The 19,339-nt window shown below is 37.3% G+C and overlaps 1 protein-coding gene across 2 annotated transcripts; it reads left to right on the top strand.

Annotated features, from left to right (window-relative positions):
• Positions 1 to 3,785: 3,785 nt before the first annotated feature.
• Positions 3,786 to 18,508, top strand: LOC148959996 (uncharacterized). Of its 2 annotated transcripts, none has more exons than XM_089109538.1 (2): positions 3,786 to 4,445; positions 9,989 to 18,508. In XM_089109538.1, the coding sequence occupies exon 2, from the start codon at positions 10,123 to 10,125 to the stop codon at positions 13,447 to 13,449; it is 3,327 nt and encodes a 1,108-aa protein (XP_088965664.1). In that variant the 5' UTR covers positions 3,786 to 4,445; positions 9,989 to 10,122; the 3' UTR covers positions 13,450 to 18,508. The 2 variants fall into 2 exon arrangements, with proteins under 2 accessions (XP_088965664.1, XP_088965665.1); XM_089109539.1 differs by lacking the exon at positions 3,786 to 4,445 and adding an exon at positions 5,771 to 6,274.
• The last annotated feature ends 831 nt before the right edge of the window (positions 18,509 to 19,339 follow it).

Raw genomic sequence — 19,339 nt, 5'->3', positions numbered from 1 at the left:
CATTTATTAAGGTACTCTACCACTCAGAGATGTGAACTTTGTTGTTTTGCAAGCTATTGACTCACAAATTCACAAACATATGTAGTCTTGCATTGGGAATTCAAATTTGGTATTGGTTTTTGGGTGTGGCTCATCATTACCATGGAAACCTACAAACAATAGAAATTTTATTCTTTCTGTTAGGCTATGCCTCATTTTGCTCAAGAACTTTTGGTTCACATAAAACTCATATTGACACATTCCTTATTAGCTGGTTAGTGCAACAATGTCATTTTTTTCTGATTTTCTGACATTTAATTGGTTTGAAAGCAACTTAAACTCAGCCGTCTCAAAATTTCATCATGACATTATTCTTATAGACCATGTTTTGAAAGTTCATTTTAAATATACATCAAAACAGACATCTTTATTGCATTATTCAGTTTATAGTGAGCAAATTGATATACAGCTTTACTATATAGATTAAATTATCATGAAATGAGGCAGTGACCTAGTCGGGCAGTGACGCAGAAAACAGATTGCGACAAAATGACTTTTAAAAAGTCTGAATGCAAAAAACAATGCAAAACTAGTGAATGTTGTCAAAAGTTCATTACTATCCATGATTTTTATAATTTTGAGGTATTTTAGTTTGTGTTGAAGCTTCTTGTTGGTTTTACTAAATCAAATAAATATCATTATAGCAGCAAAAAAGAAAATTCAAACATGAACGTTAATGAAAAGTTGCTATAGTTCATTCGAAGTCACACTCAGCATATGTTTCCCCTTTTTGCTTTTTCTGCTGAACCTCTTTGGCAGTACCCTTGTTATTCAGTCTTTTTCTTCTTTACTTTGCTATCTCAAAGGAAGATTTTCTTGAAATTTTTAGCCTCTGGACAGATTTTATTGTAAATGCTTTTCTAATGTGTTCTCCAGCTTTAGTACCTAAACATTTGCAAAGAACTGTTTTAAATGTTGCTCCCTTTGAAAATTGGCAAGCAGCCATTGAGACAGCTGTTTGCAGGGTATGTCTTCCATCATAAATAGCTTTGGGGCAAATTCTCAACACTGTTGAAGGATTCATTTCTGTCTTGCGTCAAATCACAAGAACATATTTTCAAAAAATCCTAATCGGAAAGCTGTTAAAAAATTGGTACAAGTTTCTTTGCCACATCTGGTGACAATGTATCATGAGCCTTGTGACTACCAGGGCTGTTGCTTTTTGCAAGGTCTCTCTGCCAGAAACTCCAGTAGTAGCACCTGGGGGACAATGTGTATGCTTGGGATTGGCATCTGAAGAGGCTAAATGAAAAAGAATTGCAAAAATTTTCTCAAGAATTTCCTCAAGAGTGGCACATCCACCTCCATTGCATTTGCAGTTCCCTTGTAGTTTTTTTTAACAATTTCTTGTATGCTTTTCTCCCCACTCCTCGGTTTGATCTTCATCTTCTGCAATCTTGTATTTTATGCAAAAATTTGATAAGACCTCAAAATCAATAAGTAGGCCAGTTTCCAAATCTATCACTGCAGTCAGGCCATTATGAGAGGAGTGACCTCTTATCATCCTTGATCCGTCAAATAAAACCCCAATGTCTAAAATGTGACTGAAAAGCTGGATTAAAACCAACTTTTGAATAACTAAATAGCAATCAGTATTCCTCTTAGAAGTGTCCTTTGCAGCTGATATATCGAGATCAATTCCAAAAATGTTCATCTTCGCTTCGCGATGAGGAAGGCCTAATCGAAACATCACATTGACTTCGCACGCCTATAACAGTGCTAACGTCTTGTGAAGCTTTATCATGTCCCTTTATAACCGTAGCAACTTTGGTCCGCAAATTTCTAGTTTTTCTTCGACCCAAAGATGGCTTGCGACTTCTAAATTTTACAACTTTTCCAATTTCACTTTGGTGGCTATCAAAACAAAATATGGCGGAACACTCTTGTCAGCTGATCAGTATAGGCAGCCTGACCAATGGGAGAGCTTGTTGTTCAAAGTGAACCAATCAAATCACACCAACGTCAAAATGGCAGACTAGAACAATCCAGATTCCGAACATTTGGCCAATGAAAATCAGTTAAAAACAAAAGAAAAAGCGAAAAACAATCCTAAATTTACCATGATGTCGCACAGAGGAGAAATTAGCTTTTCATCAATATATAGGTTGCCTGAAACCGACGAAGTTGACACGAATGGGACGGACTTTTTTCTTGAGCTTTTATCCAACATTTGCAATAAAAACCAACTGAAAGTCATACCATGACGCACTTTATCCTCTCTAATAATAAAACGGGTAGAGATATAGCAAAAACCTCTCGTACACTGAAAGATGAATACCGATCGAACATTTTTGCAATGAAATCTCGATTTGTGAAATTCTCCCAAAAATTGCCTTTTTGGAGTGGTAAAGTACCTTAAGAAATTTTCACTACTGGGGAAAATTTGCCAAAAAGGCCCACCGAGAAATAACCGAAATAAGCACAGGGGTCTACCATGCGGTGAATCGTTGATTTGAAACCATACAAAAAGCAAGCACAATTAGGGGGGAAACTAAGAAAAAACAGTGTAATGTTAACCCCAGCCAGTTCACACTGGACACTGTTACAAAATCCTGAACCGTCAAGAGATCAGAGGTCCATTTACCCTGGGTACCGAAGCCACACAAATTCACGCTCAGTTGTAGAAATAAAAGCGGGAAGTAGAAAAGTGTCTTCCTGAGAAGAATCAGAAGTGGCTCTGGCTAACTCTTTGTCTCAAACAGACGCACCTCCGCTTCCTGCTCCTTGGCAGATTTCTTGAAAAAATGAAGTCATATGGAGTCGACAGATTAGCCCAAACTTGGTTTACAGATTATCTGTTTCAAAGATCGCAAGCTGTCAAGTTGGGTCAAGGGCTTTCTGATCCCTGTCCTCTTACTTCTGATGTCCCTCAGTACTCCATTTTAGGCCCTATTTTGCTCTTGCTGTTTTTCAATGACTTCGAAGACTGCTTTCATCAGAGTAATGTCGTACAGTTTGCAGATGATACAGTGATGTACCTGTCACCAGAGTCCATAAATGAAATAGAAAACAACTTAAACTAGGACCTCGCCTCAATATCTACCTACCTGTCTTGCAACAGATTTGCTATTAACCTGAGGAAGGGAGAGACAGAGTGCATGTTGCTTGGCACTTCTAAACGCATAGCAACTGCTGCATCCAATTCGAGAGACCTAAACCTGTTTTGCAATGGCAAAAAAATAAACTCTACTCAGTCATATAATGTATCTTGGTACCATGCTGGATCAACAACACAAATTTTTTTTAGATTGCACGTGATTCATGACGTCATAAATCAAAGAATAATTCAACAACAAAGCTAATATCTCTTGTAATAAAAGTCTTATAACAAAAGAAATTGCATATTCGGAAAGCTGGTGGACGAGTCACTCCCAGGTGATGACTGGGTGAAGTGCAGTAGCTGCTAAAGGTGGTTCCATGAAGACTGTTGTACCTCGTTTCCAACAGCAGACTTTAGATGTGATATCTAGTTATAGCTCAATGAATTTTTCATTAGGTATACAAATACAAACTGGACACTTGTAGAAACCTTGCAAAACAGGGGCTCCGACAAAGGTTGAAAAGTGGGGGGCCAAGGGAAATTTAACACCCATAACAAAAGATTTTGAAAAAAACTCTTATTGTTTTGCAAAAATGTGGGGGGCCAAGGTTTTCCCACCCCCCCCCCCCCTTCGTCGAATGCCCTGCAAAATCATAGATATTCTTAAATTCCAAAATTATAGAATATGTTTGGAGTGATTTTCCCTCTACTTACATATTGTCAAAATAATGTAAAGCATGAAAGTACCCAGTGACAATTTGTGTTCAAAGGTCCAAATGAAAAGTACAGTTTCAACTGAAATCTTAATTAGACCTTATATTTTTCTAGTCAGTCACCTGTTTTAGTTCACAATTTGCAAACTTGGCATTTTAAATAGACCCAAAAGTGCTTTTCACTTTGTCTCATCTTGCCCCAACGGTTGGGTAAGATGCGACACCAGACTTCACCTCATTTATCAAGTCTTATTTTGTTAAACATGTTCTAAAATTGTAGTTTATTCATATAAATCCAGTCCTGGGATCATAATTGACTATTTCCAAGTATTTTTAATTTGATTTCTAGTATTGTTTTCGGTAAAATCCTTATTGTATCTCATCTAGTCCCGAATTACGCTACGTCAACCAAGCATGAACTTCATTCTTTGAAAACGAACTGAACACCGCTAGCTATTTCTCCACCTCATTGGATTTCTCGAATTGAACAAAGGCCGTCGCTCCACTCTGTTTGTTTATCATTTCACGAATGCGGACAAATGTAGAAAAACCATCTTTATGACAAAAACAAGCTTTGTTTAATTTGTTTATCAGTATTTCAGACTTGGCGAAAAGGTTTTATCTATCAGCGATAGCTTTTCGTGAATTCTTTGGTAAGTGAATGTGTATCTTTAGTTGTAGCAAAACGTATTCAGTACGTTCTACTGATTTGTATAAATTTGTCTGCCTCTTTAAGCCTCAGCAAAATTAATGGACATTTGCACTGAATATACACAGGAAATTGTTTTTGTTTAACTATATTGAAAAAGTTCACGTATTGGCATGAACTATTGAATTGATAGCCCTAACACTTCCATTTGAAGAAGAAAAGTATATTTATCGAAGAGTGTTTAGACCCAATTGTTCTCAATATTTGGAGGAAGAAATTGACTAGGTCACAGTTAGCCTCAAGGCCCAAGCCACCGAGGGGAGGGCAGTGTGGCCATGGCCCCCTACTTTTGCTATCCTTGCCTCCCTACTTTTAAATTCGTGACATGGGCCCCGAGCATGTGCCCCAGTCCATTGCCCAGCCCCAGCATGTGGCACCATTTGCGGACTGGAGGGCAGGCTAGGACAAAGTTCAACATTCCAAAAATATAATAAGGGTAAGTTATGGACCTTATTTTCTTGGCATGTCATTTCAAAATTTTTCAGGTATACACAAGTGATTTTTTTTAATTTTGAGGACTGGTACCAAGTTCAATGCCCTTAAAATAGTTTTGGAGGCATTTTTGGGCTTTGGTCTGTTTTGCGTCATATTCTAAACTTCAAACTACGTAAATTGTGAAATTTTCATGCTGTGTTTTACACGATTGTTGTGCCTTCTGTTAGTACTCTTTTTCGAAATCTTGCTAAGATTTGTTTTGTAACATTTAATCAAGAAGTAATCCGAAGAAAAAGGCGAGTTGCATAGATTTTCTTATCTGTTTTCAAGCCCGTTTCGACATTAACTCTGCTCGAACGATTCTAACATATGTGCTTAACAAAAGCATCTAACAGCATGAATCAATAAAATTAAAGGCGTTGAAAGCACTGTGTGAATGAAGAAAAGGTCACTGTAGCAGGCCGAAATAATGGATAATTGAAAGCACTATTCAATTATCCATTATTATCAATTATCTGTTAACAAATTATGAACAGGTGGATTAAATGGATTACAAAAGGCGTTAGCAAAGTTCCCCAACACCCCCCCTCCTTGGCTCATGTCCCTATGCGTCAAGTAACTGTTGCATCTTAAAGCCTTGGTCAAACGATCCAACATTTTACCCAACATTTCGCCCAACATCATTTCCAAGTACTATACACAGATATCTCTTAACACTTCTTATAATTCTTTTAAAGTGCCCCCCCCCCCCTCTTGCCAAGGACTTACCTCAAGGTAAAGGTCAATTCTTTTAGATTCTAGAAAAGAGTGACCATCTCTGTCTCCATGAGATTTCTTCGAATTTGAAGTTGCTTTAATTGTCTTGGCGTTATCAGAGTTAATTACTTCTGGGGTGCCCCTTTTTGCACAAAATGTCCTTAAACAGTTCAAGAATGTAGGAGTAGATAAATCTTCAACTAACTCTAGATGCAGGGCTTTAGACACGCAACAGGAGAATAAACAAATATATACCTTCAAAGTCGATCCAAACATTTGCAAATGGAATCGATTCTTTTACTCTAAAGATCCCCTGATTCTTTTACTCAACGGGCCTGCAAGGATCTCCTGGAATCGATTCTTTGACTATAAAGATCTCGTGATTCTTTTACTCAACGGGCCTGCAAAGATTTCCTGGAATCGATTCTTTTACTCTAAAGATTCTTTTACTCAACGGGCCTGCAAAGTCGATCCAAACATTTGCAAATGGAATCGATTCTGTTACTCTGAAGTCTGGCATTTGTGCTGTTCTTGATGGTTGGTAGGGTCTTCTTTACAATTTCCTGCAAACAAGACATGAATGTAAGTCATTTTTTACAAATTGTATAGTAACCTTAAATTGGACCCTTTATCTGCTAAAGTGCCTCTAACTGAACAATGCATAACTTTTTCATGACAATCTCCATCTATCAATTCTGTCAGCTTGTGTTTGTTGGCAGAAAAATTGGATGCTTTGCTTCCAGGCTAAAGCCAGAATTTTCTAACCTGCCTTTACAAATGAGCAAACCATTCTCATCTTAAATTCCCAGTGACACTCTTACTTTTTCAAATACCTTACTACCTTTCACCAATGATGGTGCATCTTTTATCCATTCTCTTTTAGTTTTTACTATTCCTTCTGCACTCAATTTGTCCGACCGCAAAGCTTTTCCTTCTTTCTTTGTCTTTAAATTTCCAACAAATCTGAAAACGAATGACGTTGCTCTAAGCAATCGAGTGAGAGTACTGTGCTTACATCCAGCAGGTTGTTCAATAGTTGTTACCATTACTGTTACCTTTTTCTTCCTCTCACAATTATCCTCTTCAGAGTTTGGAGCAATGTCCTCTTGTGAAGGCCAGTTTTCTCTTCCTTCTTTCAGCCAATGAGGACCTTCCCACCACAACTTGCTATTCATTAGTTGGCTAACGCTTGTGCCTCTGGATCCAACTTAAGACTGTCTTGCTGTCTAGCTATAGCTTTATGTTTGTGATTTCCAATTGAGAAAAGTGGCCAAGATCTTTGCTAATAAAGTTTCTAACATTGGCATTGTCGTTTTATTCAAAGAGGCAACTCTACTTTTTGTACAATGCAATCAGTGGCGAACACTTGGTCAAATATTGGGGTGGCAAGCCTATTGTTTTAATAAGATGACGTCACATTTCCCATTGTTTTAGAACAAAAGACCATTGTTCTCTAAAGTATTGGGGGCGGTCGCCCCCTCTCGCCCCCAAGTGTCCGCTACTGAATGCAATGTTGCTTTGACGCCTTCTGATGTTTCACATCCCAGATATACAACTCTTCAGTATGCTTTGCTGCTTACAGCACCTAGTGCATGATTTTCTACAGATCCTACTTTAACTCCATTATCATCATAAAGACAACTTGGTAAACTGAGATTTTGCACCCTTACGAGGTCGTCTAGCCACAATTTCCATGTGCTAATGATTCAGGTATAGCCTCATCCCAATCTACATTTAACTTACACAGATCCTGAAACAAAATCTTCGCAGTCACATAAACAGGCTTAAGATTCCACGAGAATCAAAAAGAGAAGCTAAAACAATCAAAATACCTTTCTTTTGTAGGATGATATTTGTTAAGCTTGTCATACATCCTGGTAAAGTCAATCTCGAATCTATCAGTCACATTGTCCATTGTTGCCCTTAAAACCTTACGCTTTTTGCTTTTAGCACTTGTACCCTTGAGGCCTTCTTTTGCATACATTGAATCTTCTGCTATACTGTGTTTTTCTTCTGATTTGGTCTCTTCTCTAATCCCTCTGTTTAGGGTGGAGTCGCTTTTCCATTTTCTTAGTCTACACCCTCCTGCTTGCATTCTTTCCATTGCATTCAAATTATCGAGATCTTGCTTCATCGACATTCCTTGTACCTGAACCTAGGTCATCAACGTAAAATCTCTGTCTTCTTGATTAGTATCAATATTGCGGAGAGCCTTCTCTGTGTCCCTCAAGAGCTACCCTACTTTCACGAAAACGAAGCAAAAATGTAAAATATTCATTTTTTCCTTGGTATTTTGTAATTTGTCTAAATATTTGTCGAATATGATGCATCTATCACAAATATGGGGAAAGGATGTATGCCTGCCGCTTCACTGGGGCCATCTCCACTACTGCAAACCATATTTTCGTTTAAAGGAATGTTTTTTGTAGGTTTGTTTGGATGAAAAGCCCACAAATAACGGTGGTTTAAGAACCCTTTCCTTCTACTTGATGCAACATTTATGCTGAGTAGAATTTCCTTTGAACATTCAAAGAGCAAGGGTTGTCAATACCTGTTTTTAAATAATTGATTTTAAAACAATTATTTTCTCAACTTCTGGCAATGTGCTATTTGAAATAAAACCTATACATGAATGCAACAAAATGATATTAAAAAACAATTGTAATTGCTTTTCTCTTGGTTGAAATGAAGACAACAAATATTTTATTTCTTCTTCCATCATTCTGACTGCTTTATAAACTTTTTTAAAATACAGCTACCTCCAATAGATGAAATAAATATCATTGATGTTTTGTCAGTTTATGTACTTATATCTGGTTAGTAATTTTGGGAAGATGACAATATTCTGGGCAATCAGTAGGTCTGTAAGGCTGAGCTCTTGGCTACTTAATTGAGATTAATAGAAGTTTCATAAACACTTAAATATTTTGTGGATTACACCAACAAAAAGTGTTTTTCAAATCGTTTATGGAAACCAAGTTTGAAAGTTGCATTGGAGGAGTCTATGGATAAAATAACCTTTTTTAAATTTATATGCATCTTAGATTGAAATAATTTACCACACCTGGCATCAAAAAGGTAAAGAAAAACAGGATGCTCACAAATATATGTTTCAAAACTTTTTGTTTATAATAAGAACCCAATCTAAATCTTAGAGAGTTATAGAAAAATGGTTCTATCAGTCCCCCATACTGACCACTTACTAAACCTCTCACTGATATCTGCTACCAATTACTTTGGAAATACTTATTCATAAGTTTTGGAATTCAAAATAAATACCAAATATTAAAATCATATATCTTAGAATGAAGATGAAGTAAGATGTAGGCCAGAACATAGTAAAATACTTGGATTTTGTGAAAATATCTCAAGTTCAAGTGTTTATAAATTTTGTAAGATATTCATGTAAGATATCCTCTCAAATACCCAAACTTTAAAATGGAAAATCTAAAAACACTGCGCCTGAAACACAATCTAACTTGCTGTCATCGAGTCTGCACAGTGTGACATGTGCATGCAATAGAATTTACATGCACACATCTTTTTTGCTCTTGCAAAAACAAGATCTTGTCCTAAACTGCCATGCTCTACAGACTCGGCTCTCATTACGAACGCAGAGGTTTATAATTTGATCTCTTGCATCAAGTTTAAAAAATGAAATATAGGCCTCACCTCATTACCCACGCTTTTGTTCTGTTAAAATTTCGAAAAGAAATCGCTTCCTTTCTGTTGTGACTGCCCATCGCCATTTCTACACAACAACTACAACTTGCTTCTTCCGCCTGCCTAAATGAAAATTTGAACTTTGTTTGACAATAGGGGGTGCTCCCGCCAAAAGTGAGCACCCGCGATAACAGAAGCCGATTGGTTGCTTTTCAATCGCGGGTGCTCAAGCTCATTCATTGATTGGCTATAGTTAGTTTGCGAACGACTAAAGCACAGACCATGGGGTGCTGGAAATAATACAAAGATAAAATGCTGCACAATCTGGTCCGTAAATTAACTGGCTTTGAAAATACAGAGAACGGGCTAGAAGTGCTCAGACGGGAGAGAAATTAATTTTCTCGGAGGAATACAAATGAAAACCTCAAATTAAGTTTCCGCCTATTCTGAAATTTCAAAATATCACATCCTGAAAGATTTGACGGGTGCTCAAGCACCCATAGCACCCCCCTAGATCCACCCCTGAAGATAGATAAAATTTTATCACTAAGCTGAACCATTTTCTTGAAAATGTAATATTCAATTGGAAATTTATAAATTACCAGCATGACTCTCTGTCTACAATCGTTTTAGGTTGTTCCTGTAACCAGATGTCAAAAGATAAAAAGGCAAACTACCAGAAAAAAGAGGTGTTAGTGCTGCGAGGGAGGCTGTAGGTGCATTGTTGATGCATTGACTGACAACCAAGCCTATCACGTCATATCACGATGGAGAGTTTTAAATTGACTTTGCTGCTGGTGACATGGCTGTACATTTCCCATCTTGGCACATTGGGATATCAGTGCCCAAAACGTTGCAAGTGTTCTCAAATTACTGTCCAGTGTATTGGTGCTGGCCTAAAGACACTACCATCAGAGATTCCATCATCCATTCGCTATCTTGATCTTTCTGAAAACCCATTAATAAAGTTCCAAAACAATTCCTTTGCTCGATTTACGCAGCTAGAAAAGCTCGTCTTACGAGAATGTTCTATTAAGGATCCGTTTATTCTTCCAAAGAACCTCCGAATTATTGACATGTCTTGGAACCACTTATCTGTTCAAGCAGTGGAGGAACTTTTCAAAGAGGAAAGAACTCCCAACGTTAAGGAGATCACACTAAAAAGCAACGGCATTATTTTAGTTGGAAAGCTTTCAATCTTTCCTAGATCCGTCACAAACTTAAACCTTGAAGGAAATGTTCTGCTAAAGATTGGTAGGAGTGATTTGAATACATTGAAGAATCTCCGGTTCCTTTTTCTGTCATCCACCGGTTTGCAAAGCATTGCCAAGGGGGCGTTTGATCAGCTCAAGCATCTCCGAGTCCTTAAAATGAATACAAACAAACTTAATTTTTTGCCAGCTAAACTATTTCAACACAATAGAAACCTAGGAAGAATTCAGATAAACGATAATCGTTTGAAGGCTTTACCGGATCTTACTGGAATTAGAAGCCTGGTCGACTTACGCTTGAAAAACAACTTGCTCAAAATGGCAAGGAATTTAAATGTTCGATCAATTTCATCTTTGGATCTGTCATTTAACCTCATTGAATCCTACAATTTTTCGAAAATCCTTGTTCTCACATTAGATTTGTCTCACAACAAGCTTAAAATGATTGAGAAAAATACCTTTCCGAAGCTGAGTAACGTATTTGCAATTTACTTGCAAAGTAATAACATTAAGAGTATTGCAATTAATGCATTTGAAGGTATTGAATACATCGGAGACCTGTTTCTTCATCGAAATCAACTCAAGAACCTACCAAAAGGCATTTTTAATGGCCTATCTATAAAAAAATTGTCGTTGTTTGCCAACGAATTAAGCACCGTCGATGGCATCTTTCAGGGTGTGAAAACACCCCCTTACCAACTTTTATTGTTTGGAAACAAGTTGAAGTCTATTAGAAGCTCAGACTTTCAGAAGATGCCGAACGGTTCGCAGATTTACATATCATGTACCAGTCTCGACGAAGTTCCAAACCATTTTGATATAAAGCCTAAAGTGATTTGCAGCCCAACTAGAAAGCTGGTCATAAAAACATCAACAACAGCGCTTGAAGGTGATGGCTTTCAATGTTTCAAAAGTAAAATAGAGAAATACAGTTTTGACTGCAAGCCATGTCCAGTTGGCTACTACTGCAATGATGGCTGTTTTGCTTGCCCTGCTGGGGCGTTCTATCAGGACGAAATGGCAGCCATTGCATGCAAACCCTGTCCACTAGGCCAGTTTGTGCCACTAGATAAAGCACCAGGCAAAAGTCCATTGCAATGTCTCACATGCCCTTTTGGGACAAATACAAACAGCTCCGCAGCTTATCGCGCGTGTAAATGTTTGCCTGGTTTTGCAAGAATTCATCGGTTTCAAGGATGCACAAAATGTACCCAAGAAGGGTTTTCATGTCAAAGAGATTACAAAGAATTGACTAAAGGCTATTGGATTTCATGGCAAACAATGCAATCTGCATCAAATACATCTTGCAAGATTTTGTACAAGGCTTTTATGCAGAATCTGGATACAAAGAACGATACATATGACAATCTTACAATCAAGTACGATTGTCACATGCCCACTGCACACAAATGCCCGCTACAAGGCTCCTGCCTTGGTGGCATAGAGGCTGATTGTAAGCAAGGCTACACTGGAATATTGTGTGCAGTTTGTCAGGGGGGATACATGAAAAACTTTGGTAAATGCACTAAATGTCCCTCTTCAGTCGTTGCAGTGGTGCAGTGTGTTGCATTCTTTTTGGCGTTTGTTTTTATTTGCTGGTTAATGTCTAAAGTTGATAAAGTGAAACTCGCCGGAAACGATAGCAAAACATTTGCTGATTTAATTCTGTCAACATTGAAAATCCTCATTGGTTTTTATCAAGTGCTAGTTGGCATCATACACGCTCTTCCAAACATTCATTGGCCTGGAAATCTTACAAAAGCTGTTAGAGTTTTTGAATTTATTCAGTTCTCGATCTTCCATATACCTGCTTTGCATTGCATAAAGCGAGAATGGCGCATGGACGCCATCAAGGAATTCTGGTTTGCCATCATTGCCACCGCGACTGTTCCCTTCATAATTTTTATTTACACAGCAATCAAATCACTTTGCTCTTACTGTTGTGTTAGGGATACAGTGGAGTTCAGAACGAGGCTTAGGAAGAACGTTCAGCAATGCCTCGAGGCCATATTTCTGTTCCTTTTCGCGACCTACCCCTTGACATCAAGCAAGATATTCCAAATCCAACCCGCCAGCTGCCATGCATTCTGTACATCGGAAAAGGACGGACAGTGCTTGCACAGAGTCTCGTACCTGCGATCGGATTACCGTGTTAGCTGTACATCAGGCACGAGTGATGACGTCATTGTAACCAATGCTGCATATGCGGCCTTAATTTTGCCCTTTGGCTTTCCTTTGCTTCTGTTTTTTCTGCTCTGGCGGTTAGCTCCCAAAAAGAACCACACTGATGATGCACAGCGGCAGCAGCCCGCCTGGTCAATTAACGATGATGGCGAGGATGCATTTGCGGAGGAGTCTGTTGTAGCCGCGGCGCTTAGACTCTTCTACGGCAACTACAAGCCGGAGAGCTGGTACTGGGAGGTGACTGAAATGGTTCGAAAACTGATCATCAGCATTGCAAGTGCTTTGGTTCTGCACAACATAAAGATCGGGTTGTTTGGGCTTATAATCTTAAGCATTTTGTTCGCTGTTGCTCATGGTCGGAGGTGGCCAATGAAAGACAAGTTTGACAACTTGATGCAGTTACTGGCTCTAGTGATTGTTGTGGTGAATCTGTGCTATGGTGTAACACAAAATAGTGCGATTGGTGATGACGAAATTCTCGAGCAAAGCAAAGACAAGTGGGGACTTGGCATCATATTAGTCTCCCTCAACTCCCTGCTGTTCGTGCTGTTGTTTGGTCGATTGTTTTGGGAGATTTCAAGAAAAATTTGCAATTCTAGACTATGTAAAACCTCATGCTCACAATTTGGTGCATATTCCCGTAATGGTGACCTTTCTGAAAACCTTTTAGAGGGTAACGGAACTGATATCATTCTTTAGTTTTTTTATCAGATTCACCTCGTTATCTTCTGCCTTTGTGGTTTATGCCAAAAACATAGTACTTTACTTTAGAGAACTTTAAGGGTTTTGTGCAACCGGCATGCTTTGCGACTTTTCTCGATAGCGGCCTATTATCGTACCATGGGAAAATACAAAATTCAGGTCATTTCACCTTTCGTAAAAATTGCAAAGCATGCCGGCCAAATTTGAGCTGTTAAAATTAGAGGCAGGATAAAGCCGTTGAAAAAACAGGTTGATAGGAATGTGTCTTTTGTTAAATTTTCTTACGTTCTTTTATTCAAGTGACAGTTCTCTTTTTAAAAGTAAGGTTTATAATTTAAAGAAGTTTACTTTCTTGATTTTTCTTCCAAATTTGCCACTAAAATTTTTCTTCTCAATGCCTCATTTTTGCCAATGGGAAATAAACTGGATTTCAATGTTGTAATAAAGAATAATCATACCCTAGCAATTCATTTTTTGAAGAAGAGGTTCATTGAAACTCCGTTTTGTGGTGATCTCACCCATTTAAGTTGTTATCAGAGAGAATAAAAACTGTTGAGAATATTTCATATACCGTAAATACTCGAATTCTCCCCCTGGGGGCTTATTTATCTTTAATATTTTTGAATGGGGGGTTTTTCGAAGGGTAGCTTTTTTGAGGGGGGCTTTAGGGAGGGGGGCTTATAAAATTAAAGTAGACATCAATAAGATATTTCATTGTTACCATTTTTATATTTCCAACTCAGTATTTAGGGTGTTGGGCTCGAAAACCGTCCCGGTTCCTCCTAACTTCCTAGGCAACTATATTGTTAAAAATTTTTATGCTTTTGTAATTTGCTAATTATACTTCAATACTAATTGCTTTATTGACATCTAATTTTGTAAATTGTTGCTGAATATGAAATGAATTTGAATTTGAATTTGAATTTGGCTAACGCTTGTGCCTCTGGATCCAACTTAAGACTGTCTTGCTGTCTAGCTTTAGCTTTATGTTTGTGATTTCCAATTGAGAAATGGAAACTGCTATCACAGTGTCTACCAAAATGGCCAAGATCATTGCTGATAACAATTCTAACCTTGGCATTGTCGTTTTATTCAAGGAAGCAACTCTACTTTTTGAATAATGCAATGTTGCTTTGACGCCTTCAGATGTTTCATATCCCAGATATACAACTCTGCAGTATGCTTTGCTGCTTACAGCACCAAGTGCATGATTTTCTACAGATCCTACTTTAACTCCATTATCATCATAAAGACAACTTGGTAAACTGAGATTTTGCACCCTTACGAGGTCCTCTAACCACAATTTCCATGTGCTAATGATTCAGGTATAGCCTCATCCCAATCTACATTTAACTTACACAGATCCTGAAACAAAATCTTCGCAGTCACATAGACAGGCTTAAGATTCCACGAGAATAAAAAAGATAAGCTAAAACAATCAAAATACCTTTCTTTTGTAGGATGATATTTGTTAAGCTTGTCATACATCCTGGTAAAGTCAATCTCGAATCTATCAGTCACATTGTCCATTGTTGCCCTTTAAACCTTTCGCTTTTTGCTTTTAGCACTTGTATCCTTGAGGCCTTCTTTTGCATACATTGAATCTTTTGCTATAGTTTGTTTTTCTTCTGATTTGGTCTCTTCTCTAATCCCTCTGTTTAGGGTGGGGTCACTTTTCCATCTTCGTAGTCTAAACCCTCCTGCTTGCATTCTTTTCATTGCGTTCAAAATAACAAGATCTTCCTTGATCTACATTCCTTGTACCTATAGCTAGGTCATCAACGTAAAATCTCTGTCATCTTGATTAGTATCAATTATGCGGAGAGCCTTATTTAAAGACCACGTTTATTTAAGTAGGAATTTCTTTATTAGCATTTAATTAATTATCACCAAAAGTATGAATTTTTGTGGCAATTCAATAAAACACCAAAGGCAACCTTAGATGGCAACAATCAACAAATCAAGGGGGACGCTATTAACGATTTTTTATTCTTGGTAGGGTTTTTTAGAGGGGGGGCTTTTTTGAGGGGTGGAAGCCAATTCGAGGATTTTCGGTATAGTATTTCATCATAAGTAGACGTATTAACTCTTCAATCCCAAAACATCAGAAATATCGTGATCGACAAATTGAGCGTGTAAAATTTCGAATTCAGAGAGGAGCCTTTTGCTAAATTCGAAATTTTAGACGCTCAAATTATTAGTTCTTCGTTTATTTGATGCAGTTATTTAAAATAAATGGAATTTTCCTTTTACTGTCATTCCTTTGCTGAGCATTATTTCACATTTAGCAATAAGTAAGAGATATCTTTTTCACGAAATGGTGTGTCATGACGTTAACGTGGCAAGGGAAACTTTTTCTATGTAGCATATTTGCAGTGTTTATAGAGAGCAGATATGAATACAGAGTTATAGGTCGATTAAAACTAAACTTAAACTAAGTTATAGGTCGATTAAAAATTCATGTGTTCCTTATCTCCACAAACGTTGTAGACTTCACTTCAAGCAAACATCAAGCAGCTGATTGTGTTGGAAAAACCCCTCAACACGCAGAACCGCTTAATGCAGTTAATTCACTTAACAACACATCATGCTGTGCTAAGTCGTTAGTAACATAATCTATTTGTATGGTTTACCTATGATAACCTCGTTTTCAATCATTGACTCATATGTGCAATAGCATAGGGGAAAAATGCTGTGCAATATCTCGCAAGACATGACTATGATAAAATGCTATTTACGTAATTGCCGTAGAACTATTGTAGTAAATTCAACACGTTAGCATTTGATTGGTTCCCGGGGTACGCTTTCGTTATTCTGATTGGCTTATATTTTTGTCGCATTTCATATATCCTCGTTGACTAACATAAAAATGCCATGTGAATCAGGAGTAGTAGTAGAGACGTAGAGTTGTAAGAAGAAATGGAAGATCTTTTCTCTGCGTTCATTTTTTCGTTGATGTTAAGAACTAGCGTTCTGCAGTTGAATTCTCCAATAAATTGTACCGCACACAAGTCAGTTATACTACATTAGACGATATTTTCAGATTTATGTGCCTCTAATTAAGAGCATTATTGACAAAAATCACATAAATTTGTCAGGACCGTATCCAGAGCAAATCTGGAGCAATGCAATTGATAGTGGGGGTGCTGAGAAATTTTCAAAAATTGGTGACAAGAGTACACAGTATATAAAAATTTTGACCCCAATTATTGACAGAAGTTTGTTAGAATGTAATAAGTATTAGAGTTTGTGAAGAACCGTCTCTCTTTGTGTTAGCCGTTCAGTTTAAAGTTTAGCCTTGGAATGTTATACGATGGACGTGGAAAGAAAAGTAAAGCCGCTCACAGAAATCAGCATTTCTTCAATGTTTCATTCTTCTCTCAACCTAAACCTCTAAAGGTCCAATCTTCTCGACTTTAAACCTCAATTTCACAATTTTCGTCGTCTGTCCGGATCTCCGTCGATTATTTTTTCTTTCCTTTCATCCTCCAAAACCCCAAGTGAATCTTTTCTCCCAGACTTTAGTTCTTTTGGTTTTTTGGAGCAGCCATTTGTTTTCATATTTTCATATGTTTCCATATATGCGTTGCAATATGTTTATTTATAATTGTTTCTTGAGATTTGTTTCTTTGCCAACCTGTTTCTTTCTTTTGTAGGTGGGCGGGCTCTTTACATCGGTACCATGGGGGTTTGTTGAGAGAATCCGAGCCAATGTCTCGCCTTGTAGAATTCCTCTGGGAACAAATCTCAGATCTCTGTGGACTCGTCATTCATTTCTCAAACTCCAAAGTATGATTGAATGAAATCTTGCTAAAATTGTTGTTTCTCATTCAAGAAGAGCTGCTACTGGGTTCGTTAGCTTCAACTTTCAAAAACTTTTACAACCTATCATTGCAAAAAAGCAGGGCAGTGCTATAGTCCTTGCTTTCCAAACTAAATGTTCCTCCCAGTTACCACCGGCAGGCGTATTATCGTTCAGTTGCTGTAGCCAAGAGAGGAATCTTTCCAATGCTTCTCCAATATGAAAAACCTTTTGCTGAATTGCTTTGCAATATTCTCTGAAATCCACTGAAAGATATCGCATAAACCCCAAATACATTAAAGGCAGAAAATCAAAATCTCGCAGATGTTGTTGGGAGATTTCAATGCTGAAGAGACGAATAAACGTTAATAAAACTTTCTGTACACGTATAGCGTGAAGAAACTGGTAAAAAAACTTACCTGCTATAAGACTGAGGCGCCAACATGCATTGATTGAAATTTGACAACTCGTAATCAAAGTATGCAACATGAAATAGAAACAGGCCTATCTGATTTTCATAAATTCATAAACTTATATTGATAAATATAAACTATTGAGAACAGAGAAAAACAGATACTTCAACAATTAAGACGTCACACTTATAAATGATAATAAAAATTATTGGAAACAGTCGAATCACTATTCTTTATCAAAATAAAGACGCAAAAGTAAGATATTTGTAGTGAAAAAAGTTGAGGTTATCTCTGACGACCGTCAGATTGCAGAAATCTCTAGGCATATATTGGAAACTGTAACGGAAACCCTTGGAATCAGGGACGAAAACAAGTCGCTAATTTTGGGGGGTTGTTGAAGAATGAAAATTCCAACTTAAATTGAGTAAATTTTCTTTCAACTTCTGGATCTACTGTACCTACAGAATAGATATTTGGAATATCCCTAATTCCAGATTTCTAGTTCCTTTATTATAACCAAAATTTTACTCATATTAATTAGCCTGAAGAATAAAAACAATAAAGACGATGAAGAAAATCTTTAGATTTTGATCAATATAATTGGTCGTAAGAAGTAAATTCACGAGCATTTAAATTGGTCGTAAGAAGTAAATTCACGAGCATTTAAATTGGTCGTAAGAAGTAAAACAACATCCAAGCATAACCAGTATTGCATTTATTTAATGATAGAAAATAGTTTTCTTTCAAGTCAATTAGCAGTGATTCTTCTTTTTCTGCTTTTCTTTTTTCTGCAAAATAAAAGCATCACTGAGCAAGTGCAAATGCCAGGTTCGTAAGATGAAACACTTTTCTTTGATCAAATTCTTCTCCTGCAGCTTCTATAACTTTCATCTTTGTTTTTCAAGGAAGGAAATTTTTAAAAATTTTTACAGGGCAAAATGTCCTTTCGTTTCTTTACAAATGAAGTGGGTGATTCAAGAGCAAGTGCAAATGCCAGATTCGTAAGATGAAACACTTTTCTTTGATCAAATTCTTCTCCTGCAGCTTCTGTAATGTTTTCTGCCATCACAGCAGCTTTTTAGCATTTGATTTATCATAGGGAGACGTTTACAAACAGCAGAGGCAGTGAAGTATACACTCGTATTTTCTAAGAAGCATTGAACATTTCCAGTACTGAATGATTCATGATTTTTTATTTAACTGACTATCTACTTGTAGTTTATTAAAAAGTTCCCACTTTAAATTTTTCTGATCAGTACAGGATATTCATTGTTCAAAACTGTAGGCTCAGTATTGATTGTAAAGTTTCAATTTTCTTATCCGGAAATTCACCTTGCCTATTAAAATAATTAAATTCAACTTAAATCCCGTCAAATAGATACTAAACGGTGCAATGGTGCAATTTAAAATCCAGTTGATACAGGGCTTCATCACAATAGAAAACGGTTACTGGATGGTTCGCTCCACCTTGTGAATTTTTATAAGGTAAATGTCTCTACATTTAAAATCCCAAAATTCCTAACATATAAAATTCACAAGTGTAGTCTTAAAAAATGCAAGTAATCTGTTAAGTTTTTCAATTAAAATTGGATTTTTCAAACGTTGGGAGAGGGGCCTCACGCCCCCACGCCCCCACGCCCCCACGCCCCCTGCTATTTACGTGCAAGCTTGG

The sequence above is a fragment of the Rhopilema esculentum genome, chromosome 7, assembly GCF_057945365.1.
Source record: "Rhopilema esculentum isolate cy_ngs chromosome 7, ASM5794536v1, whole genome shotgun sequence".
NCBI classification, from domain to species: domain Eukaryota; kingdom Metazoa; phylum Cnidaria; class Scyphozoa; order Rhizostomeae; family Rhizostomatidae; genus Rhopilema; species Rhopilema esculentum.
Note: the sequence above shows the minus strand (reverse complement) of the source record. Positions and strands in the feature narration are given on the sequence as shown.